The 10,031-nt window shown below is 39.0% G+C and overlaps 2 protein-coding genes across 3 annotated transcripts in view; one reads left to right on the top strand and one right to left on the bottom strand.

The window, feature by feature from the left end:
- Positions 1–2,375, bottom strand: part of LOC122091389 — a 5,384-nt gene extending 3,009 nt beyond the window's left edge. Inside the window, exons 1-3 of one of the 2 annotated variants that reach the window (XM_042661291.1) lie at positions 2,215–2,375; positions 1,728–1,839; positions 33–77 (exon numbers count right to left, since the gene is read on the bottom strand). In XM_042661291.1, coding sequence (XP_042517225.1) covers positions 33–77; positions 1,728–1,839; positions 2,215–2,262 — 205 coding nt within the window. In that variant the 5' untranslated portion in view covers positions 2,263–2,375. The remainder of the gene's footprint in view (positions 1–32; positions 78–1,727; positions 1,840–2,214) is intronic. The other variant, XM_042661292.1, reaches the window with a different exon arrangement.
- A 161-nt stretch (positions 2,376–2,536) lies between these two features.
- On the top strand, positions 2,537–4,993 carry LOC122091388 (pentatricopeptide repeat-containing protein At4g14820). The gene is made up of 2 exons (XM_042661290.1): positions 2,537–3,167; positions 3,365–4,993. Exons 1-2 carry the CDS (start codon positions 2,575–2,577, stop codon positions 4,956–4,958), a joined length of 2,187 nt encoding a protein of 728 aa, XP_042517224.1. The 5' UTR covers positions 2,537–2,574; the 3' UTR covers positions 4,959–4,993.
- Positions 4,994–10,031: the final 5,038 nt, after the last annotated feature.

Raw genomic sequence — 10,031 nt, 5'->3', positions numbered from 1 at the left:
GGGGGGTGGGGCTCCAAATTCCTGATTCTTACCTACTGACAGGTTGATCCGCATTGCATAACGGAGACTCCTGGTAGCTGCCAGAAATTGAGTGGAATCCATATTATAATCCTTTGAATCATAAAGAAGAATAGGAACCATAAAGGTGACAGATATGTAGTGAATAAAACCCAGTCATTTCCTTATTAAGAAATAACTGAAATCATTGGCCAACATCTGAAGTTGTAGATCTGATAATTGACAGTATCAATTCTGAATGTTGGCTTCAAGCTATAGCATTCAAACCAATGTTAGCAACAAAGAGCTGAAATGGAGAATCCAGTGAAACGTGTAACAACTAGTATGGAAAGGATTGGAAGGTTAGTAGCGAAGATTCTCATCAATGCTTTTATCACCATCACATGATACTGCCAATTGATTTTGTTTACCTTGCATGTGATGATAAAGAGTTAAGTTCAAAAGGGAGAAAAGAAGAAATCTAATTTGGAAGTGTGGGTTTCATCCATAAAAACTATTCTTGCTTAAGTGTAAAACAAAGTATGCACTTGACTGTTTTCCTCCTTTCCTTAACTGCACCATAGCCCCAAAGAACAAACAAAAGTTGTGGCGCCAACAATTAAAAAAGAAGCAGATAATCTTTTTAACTTGCTTCTATGCATATCTAATTCCACTATCCAAGCATGTCACCATATAAACCGGCCCAATCAATGGAAAGGATGTGTTTAAATGGTTGTCACATGACAGCCAAGGTTAAAGATATCAAAACTACCCAAGTTACATGGTTTTTTTTTTTTTTGGATAGGTAGGTCCCAAGTAGAGTTGAACTCATTACCCAAATCATATGTTAAGCTGGAAAACACAGGTATTAAGATGTTTTAGAACCTAAAAAGAATTTTACTCTTCCAGCTACCGTTGATTGTACCAAGACAGCTATTCCCTCATCCACATTTGCATGTGCCTCTCTAGGCTTATGTAGCTATCTGGATATCTATATCTTTTATTTTGCTTTGGCTCGCTCCTGAGAAGAGGTAGATAGGCCGAAAACCAGATTGATCTATAGAATTGAATAGATCATTAATTTTGGCGCCATTCAAACACATAATAGAATCGTCGTGAGCTCTCCTTCATTACATCATCTAAGGGTGATCTTCCTCTCATTTTCTTCCTTCCATAGTTGCGGTCTCGTTTTACACAGGATCCAGCAGCTTCGACTTATTCCACCAGGAGCAGTTCGAAGGTAAGTGCACTAGCACAAATGCATAAAGCACCACTAGCATACATTATCACTTATCAGCAACCAGCACCTGATAGAAGAACATTGTGATGAATAATGTCTCTGATAGAACTTGAATTACTTCAAAACCAATATGCTAAAGGGATTGTCAAAAATCGGCACATATGTAATGCCTACTTGATTTGGAGATAAACTATTAATCATCCAGAATTTCAAGAACCAAAACCAAACAGCTTTCGCACATTTGGAACCACATGTGATGTATTATCCAGTGAACATGCAAGAAGGAAAGACTTTTAGTCTTCTATACAAGAAATGCACCACAACCCTTCATGAAGCCTGGGTGCAACCAAATCAGAGGGAATCATGCATTCATACCATAATAAGAAACAGTAAAACAATGATGTCCCTCACATAAAGCTAAGTTGGCCTAGCACCATCAAATCCAGCCATAACAAAATTTACATGCACACTGAGTTTGTACCCGTAATACCTGTCCATACAGCGCCAGATGCAACACAAGCCCCAACAATAAAATCCCTAACTGACCTTGCCCTGCATGTATGGAAAACATTTGCTTCCTCGCGTGTTAACTGATACTGCAGCTTTACAGAACCCACATTTCAGATGATACTCACAAAAAACAACAACAAAAACAACAACAACAACAGAAACTAAGAAAGCAGTTGGAAAATGGCATTCCCCAGGGCACAATTGGCTTCATTAAACTATGATGCTAATCACAGATCAGTAACAAGCATGATATACGCCAATTGTTTGGTTTTAGCTTTCAAGATTGAAAATTTTTCAAATTATTTTCCTTATAGTAAAACATACTTGAAGAAATTTCTTTCCGAAGAACACAGTACATTCTAGGGTTAACAGAAAAAATGTCATCAACGGAGTTAGGAAGTTGCAGAGATTATGAGACCACACTTGAAAATCAAAGAGATGAAAATAACAAAAACCCTAAGGAATACCTTGCTTGATCGAAAAATCTGTTCCAGTTCCACCAATGCATCTCCCATTGATTTGTTTCACCGAAGACGAAGGGGGAAGGATAGAAAGAGCACTCACACTCTCACATAGGAGTGATCATGTCAGGTCAGCGGTATGTTGTTTAGTCGTCACCATAAATTATCCGTTCCAGGGTAATGATGTAGAGTGCACACCTGTAGAGTTCTTCATGATCATGGACATTGGATAGGAATCAAGGACAATTCGTTGTCGTAAGCGTGGAAGACTAAATTACTGACACGTGTTTATGGGACCACAAATAAACATAAACGGTGCTACCTCACCGGCGGCCTAGCAGAGCAGAAGGCCGAGGCGCAACCGCCATGGCAACCATAAACCGGAGTCCGTTAGCCTTCCCTTCGCGCCAAAATCCAAATTTGAACAATCTCCGTCACCACCACCTCTTCTCTGCTCTCACCTCTGCAACAACCCTTGCCCAGCTCAAACAAATCCATGCCCAAATTCTCCGTTCTGGGTTCGATCGCTCTACCTCTCTTCTCCTGAGGCTCGTTGTATCCTCTTGTGCTCTCTCTTCTAGCCTTGACTATGCTCTCCTGGTATTCAATCAGATCTCCGAACCTGAAACCCATATCTGTAATAGAGTTTTGAGAGAATTATCAAGGTCCAATGAGCCAGACAGGACGCTTCAGTTGTACGAGAGGATGAGGAGAGAGGGCATTGGGATTGATAGGTTTAGTTTCCCGCCGCTATTGAAGGCGTCCGCTAGGGTTTCTGCGTTGGGTGAAGGTATGGAGATTCATGGGCTCGCTTCGAAGATGGGTTTCGATTCGGATCCCTTCATCGAGACGGGTTTGGTCAGAGTTTATGCAAATTGTGGACGCATTTTTGAGGCGCGGCTGATGTTTGATAAAATGTCGCATAGAGATGTGGTTATTTGGAGCATTATAATTGATGGGTATGGTGGGTTATAGTCTGATTGGAGCCTTGCTTCGCTTATTCTAGAGGATGAATCATATGGTTTTTTCGGATTGAAACTTTCTCTACTAAGTAATTTCTGCTTTTGGTCATTAGGATCACTTTACTAGATTGAAAGTTGGATTTTTTAATTAAAATTTTGACTCTTACTGCTTCCATTGTTTTTTTGTCCTACAGTTATTGTCAGAGTGGCCTTTACGAAGAGGCTTTACTCCTGTTCGACGAGATGAAGAGCTCTGGTGTGGAGCCAGACGAGATGGTTCTTGCCACCATCCTTTCTGCATGTGGCCGTGCTGGAAAGCTAGACTTTGGCAAATTAGTTCATGAGTATATCAAGGATAAGAATGTCAGCTTGGACTCTCATCTGCAGAGTGCCCTTATCACCATGTACTCGAATTGTGGAGCCATGGACCTGGCTCAACTTTTGTTTGATGAGATGTCACCAAAGAACTTGGTGGTCTCTACTGCTATGGTTACAGCCTATTCGAAACTTGGAAAGGTTGAAGTTGCTCGCTCTGTTTTCAATCAAATGATGGAGAAGGATTTGGTTTGTTGGAGTGCAATGATCGCTGGCTATGCAGAGAGTGATTGGCCCCAGGAAGGTCTTAAACTGTTCGACGAAATGCGGGCCATGGGTATAAAGCCTGATCAGGTCACCATGTTGAGTGTTATTTCATCCTGTGCTCAACTTGGAGCAATGGATCAAGCCAAATGGATTCATACCTTCACAGATGAGAATGGGTTTGGAGAGATTTTGCCTGTAAACAATGCCCTGATTGACATGTATGCAAAATGTGGGAATTTGGATGGTGCAAGGAGTGTCTTTGACAGGATGGGTCGAAGAAATGTAGTATCTTGGACAAGTATGATCACATCGCTTGCAGTTCATGGGGATGCCGATAATGCATTGAAGCTCTTCCAAAGGATGAAAGATGAAGGAATCAAACCCAACCAAGTGACCTTTGTGGGTGTGCTTTATGCTTGTAGCCACGCCGGGCTAGTTGAGAAGGGCCGTCAAGTCTTCGCTTCCATGACCGAGGAGTTCAACATTACGCCGAAGCATGAGCACTACGGATGTATGGTTGACCTCCTCGGTCGTGCCAATCTCCTAAGGGAAGCACTCGAGCTTGTGGAGGCAATGCCATTCCCACCAAATGTTGTTGTTTGGGGATCCTTGTTGGCTGCTTGTAGAGTCCATGGAGAGGTTGAATTGGGGGAGTTTGCAGCAACAAGGCTTCTTGAGCTGGAACCAGATCATGATGGGGCTCATGTGCTCTTATCAAACATTTATGCCAAGGCAAATAGATGGGATGAGGTTGGGGCAGTGAGAAATTTGATGAAACAAAGAGGGATCACCAAGGAGAGGGGATGGAGTAGGATTGACATAAACAGTGAGATACATGAATTTGTGACTGCTGATAGGAAACACAGAATGACTGATATGATTTATGAGAAGTTAGATATGATTGTTGGTGAGCTTAAGTTGGTGGGTTATGCTCCTGATGCTTGTAGTGTGTTGGTTGATTTAGATGAGGAAGAGAAAAAGGAGGTGGTTCTATGGCATAGTGAGAAACTGGCCCTTTGTTTAGGACTAATGAGGGTTGGCAAGGGGTCTTGTATTCACATAGTTAAGAATCTTAGGGTCTGTGAGGATTGCCACACTTTTATGAAGTTGGTTTCTAAGGTGTTTGAGAGGGAGATAATTGTTAGAGATAGGACTCGCTTTCACCATTACAAATGTGGTGTGTGTTCCTGTAAAGACTATTGGTGATTGCTCTTGATACAAATGATGGATCATTCATTGCATTGTGCCTTTTGTGGCTGTTTGTAAGGTGTCACTCGGAATGGTTCTAGCCTTCTAGGTGGTTGGGATGTTTCTTAATTGCTTCTGGTTCCAAGGGTCCAAAACTAGGATCCGGTCCTGTTTAATAACTGGATGGTCTTGGTATACCTTGTACGCACTCTCATTGGCATCCCGTTGGTGTTGGAGTTACATGAATTACGTAGTGTTGCGTAGGGAAACTGTTCTTTTGTTGATGTCTCTGTCCTGCACAAGTGTATCAAGTCAAGAGAGGTCCAGAGCGTACCCCCAGTGAAGACTTGTCAACGGTCTAGTCAGTCTCCTTTGCAACACTAATGAACTATGGGGTGAGAAGAGAGCGATAAAATATGAAAATAGTGAAGTATCCCTACCTTATGGGTCTTCTTTTTATTTATGGTGTAAGGTTCTTACTTAAAAGACAGTTGTTTCGTTCTCCTAGGTGGCGAAAAGGTTGGATCGTGCTCCTTTCTTGACCAGTCTCTTTACTTAGGTGTGGAGAGTATTCCCTCAATAGGTTGCCCTCATTTTCACGTTTAGAAGATAGGTTGTGGTTGGGTATGAGTGTGTCACGAAACAGATGGTGGGGATGTGGGGAACTTCACAATCTGATATGTGGTTTTCCTTTCTCTAACCGTCTCGGACATCTGTATTATTCTCTCATGACACATGTCGATTATCCATTAAGGTGATATTTTCAAGTGTATCAGATAGTGATCTCTTGCCAATCATTGAATATTAAATAGAATTAAATATACATCTTAAACAAAGTCTTGGAAAATCCGTCTCATCCCATTTGGTAATTTATCCCAAAATAAGCTCTCAAAATTGTTCTATTTGGTAATGGAATTGGAGAGAGAGAGAATCTGTGTGTGAGAGAGAGAGAGAGAGAGAGAGAGAGACTGCTCATCACGTTAATAACATTTGGAATATGTGCCATTAACGAATTGATTAAACTAAGAATTTAACAAAAACAAAGCAATAGAGTAATTGTAAGAATACAGGTGTTAAGGATTGTAGGGGGGAAGAAGGCAAGAAATATCTCTCCTTTCAAAAGATGATCCAAATCTGTTTGCCTTTTCCCATCACATGGCCCTAACCTTTTTCAACTTGCAACAAAATCCAGCCAGCTAACATATGATGATAAACAAGTTGAAATCTAATTAGAAAATATAAAGTCTTATCTACCCTAATTAGCTTTCCCATCTATTAATTAATCTCAATTAGCTAGGTAGGGACCATGTTCTTTTTTATTTTATTTTATTTTATTTTTAATAATTTTTGTTGAAAGAAATATCTTCTTTCTTCTTTCTTGTTGCCTCTCAGCAACCATTGACCCACTATCATTGGTGAGTTGTCCCATTCAAGAAATTAAGTGGCTTACCTATCTAACTTATCCCATGGAATTTTGACTACAACTACTAGAGAGTGATGGAGTTGGGGCGAAGGGTGCTTGAAGGCACAAGAGAATTGAACCCATGATCTCGTAAGAGTCCACACTCTAAATGCATCAACCAACTGTGCTAACAATTGTCTTTAGTGATTTCAATGTTTGAGTACTTTATAAGTTGGAACCGATTATTCATGAGTTAATCAAAATCGATAGGGGTCGATCCTATTGCCAATTCTACTTTTTTGAACTATTAAACAAACTAATTTGACCATCAATTCTTGATTAGTGCATTAGTTGTGGAGAGGGTTCTTTGAGCAAAGGGTACTGCACAAATGCGAGAGTGACAAAAAGTCATTTTCATGTAACAGAGAGAGAGAGAGAGAGAGAGAGAGAGAGAGAGAGGTCTACCCTTCGTGGTTGACTAAAATATATTTCCCCTCGCTTGTGATATTAACTATGAAAGAATGTCAGAGATTTAAAAATCGGATCGGATTGGACGATTCAGATCAAACCCAATTGAATCTGTAATTCCTAACATATACAGGCATATCATAGGGGATTTTAGGCCGATTCCCCAATTTTGATCCAAATCAAGATAGGATTGATCTGAATCTGATTATGTAATTTTAAAGCATGAAGAAAATCTAAAATTTCCTTCACCATATGCTAACACCCATCCAAGTGTGATGATGAACATCCGCAATGAAAGGCTTTTAGCAAAAGTGGAAACAACAAAAAATACGAAAATAGATGATAAATATTCTATTTTTTTACTGTATTATTGACAAGTATATGGCAAAATGCGTTTAAAAGGGCAAAAAAAAAAAAACATAAAACAATGTTTTAAATGTGTTTTCAATAATGTTTGGAACACGTGGAAATTGTCTCAGGTAATCCTCGGGTGGTTGAATCAGGTCTTAGATAATTTACTGAAGTTTCAGTAAGAGAGGCTATTGCTATTCGAGAGGTCTTTTAGTAGCTCTGACTGATGGGGTAGATAAACTAATGGTGGAGTGTGACAATCAAGAGATTATTTCCTGCCTGAAGTTGCCTGCATGAGATTCCACATTTCTTGTTAGATCAATTATTGAGGATATCAGGCATCTGGCCACTTATTTAGACAAGTGTAATTTTATTTTTATTCCAAGGGCTACCAATTTTGTTGTAGATTCTTTTGTCAGGAGGACTCTGTCAGTTGCAGATAAGAAAGTTTGACCCAATTCCGATCCCTATTTGTCTATTGATATTGTCAAAGAAATCAGGTGTGTAATCCTTTCTGTTGAATAGATGATCACTTTCTACACAAAAAAAAAAAAGAAAAAAATAGAAATCATTTGCAGTCACTACATATGTGCAGTCAACATCGGGTGCCTAAGAACCCCTTGAAACACGTGTTTAAGTACGTTCAACCATCAAATGTTCATTGCACCTCATCGGTTACTACCTGCGATTTGAATCTATCTAACCTTCTAGATTACTTCCTCTGTCATAAAACATCAGAAGTATGCGTAAAATAGATATTTCACTCCAACATGAAATGATTTGATTCAAGGTGCCCTGTTTGACCGTTCACCAGGGTTACACGCTAAAGTTGCAAAATTCACTCTCCTTTAATAAAGGCCTTTTCACTTTCTAACCCATCAAGCAAGGAATAATGACTTTTAAATACAGCTAAAGATCCACCACTCCCACTTTCCGAGCACCAACCCATTCCAAAGCTTTTAAAAAGAACTGGGCCCACCTTCATTAGTAGTCGTCTTCCTTATTACCGGTTATGGCCCACCTAGTGACCAACTGACCCAATTCTTCTCCCTTTACCTACACGTGTAGGTTGAAGAATATTTATTGGTATTACTAAAGTCCAAGTGACCTTCATCTCTATCTTCTTCTGTCCGTATGCGTTGGAACAACTCAATTGCATGACTTTGTAATATCGAATTACCCTAAAAGCCCCTCTAGAGCCCAGATGTTATCTCCAGCCATGACCACGGTGGACCACCTTTAAAGTAAAATGACAAAAATAACCTAAAGATTTTGAGGATTGGCATAAAAAGGTCAGGGGGACAAAAACCCCTATAGAGTTTATAAGGAGGTGTTTGGTTCGATAAATCTTTGGGATGACATTCTTTAGAATGCTTAGAATGATAATTCTTAATTTTTTGAGTTGTTTGGTTCCACTAGGATGACCCTCATAAGTGAACACCTTACTTCTCATGAATGACCATATTACAAAGGATGTGTCCCAAATATGAATTTACCTCAACACTTAAACTCAAATTTAAACAACATTTTTACCACCTAGTATAAAAGGAGAAAGTGGAAAGAAGTTCTCTACAGAAGTCAATACCTCAACCCGCGAGAAACATGTACTAGCCTCAAGGCAACCAAACGATTTTTCAGAAAAAAACATAATTAAGAAGAATGTCTATCAAAAGGTTGACATTCATATCTGATACATACACCATTTGATTTACCGAACCAAACACCCCCTAATACATCATGAAGATATCCTTTGCGTGCATCTCAAGTTTCACAAGAAAACTCAATCCAACACAATAAGTGTCCAACTTGTGGAAGATCTATAATGATAGAGATGATCTAATAAACCCTATATGTTGTGAAAATAACTGATTGTCACTCAAAATTGTTACGTTACCCTTTAAGTGGCATAATTAGGTGAATTATTATGGATTTACAATTTCTTTTCACACGGCATTATTAGGTGGGACTATAGGTGCATTCAGTGGTGGACAACGTGGTTTAGGAAATTTTTTCCCTCGAATTTTAATGTATATTTTTGGAACACATGTGGAAAAACTTTCCTAGCACCTCCAATTATAGTTTTCCACGTGGGATGATGATTTTCCATTTCTTAAATTTTGTAAAGGTGGCCAATTCCTTGTAAGGGAGTCAATTGGTGTTTGTTTGTTTGTTTTGTTTTTTTTTTTCAATACACTATTAATACACTATTTATAAATCAAAATTCTATCATTTTTTTAGGGGGAATGCAATTCCTACAAATGCACAAAAGCTGGGAGTGTACGAGGAGACATTCACAAAGACATCATTTTTCATTTCATGGGGGCACATTGTTCATTACACCCCATGTGTTTAGACGTAAGGCCACACTTCCCCAAATAAACCATTGCCTTTTTATAACCTCAAATTGAAACCGAGTTGAATGAATTTGGTTTCTATATTAGGTTTATTTAGTTTGTATTCAATTTTGGGAGTTCGGTCTAAGTTGTTCAATACATATCTTTGATTCGTCCGTGACTTAAGAATGGCTTGCATTGGTAAAGCATGGAAAAAGAAAAAACGAATAGCACGGTGGATGAGAAGGAGAGTTGATAGTCAAAGAAAGAGGTGGAAGAGACAAAGTTTTAACCTTGATTTATATGGATTACACTTCATTCATCTAGTTCAATTCGATTTGATTTTGAACGGTTGATTTGTTTAGCTCCAATTCAAAACTAACACTCTTACTTCCTTGAATGGACTATCTTAACTTTATGCTCCAATGTATGTTTAGAAAAATACCAAACCCTTTCAATCTTAATTCAATTGTCTATCAAATAATTTCAAACGTATCCTACTCTTTTTGTAAGGAAACTAATTTACATTTTTTTAGT

The sequence above is a fragment of the Macadamia integrifolia genome, chromosome 10, assembly GCF_013358625.1.
Source record: "Macadamia integrifolia cultivar HAES 741 chromosome 10, SCU_Mint_v3, whole genome shotgun sequence".
NCBI lineage: Eukaryota > Viridiplantae > Streptophyta > Magnoliopsida > Proteales > Proteaceae > Macadamia > Macadamia integrifolia.
Note: the sequence above shows the minus strand (reverse complement) of the source record. Positions and strands in the feature narration are given on the sequence as shown.

Bases quoted from the DNA above. Each gene is read 5' to 3' on its own strand.
- LOC122091388 (XM_042661290.1), top strand. From the start codon at position 2,575: ATGGCAACCATAAACCGGAGTCCGTTAGCCTTCCCTTCGCGCCAAAAT. The intron at 3,168-3,364 runs GTATGGTGGGTT...TTTGTCCTACAG, and splicing joins TGGAGCATTATAATTGATGG to TTATTGTCAGAGTGGCCTTT.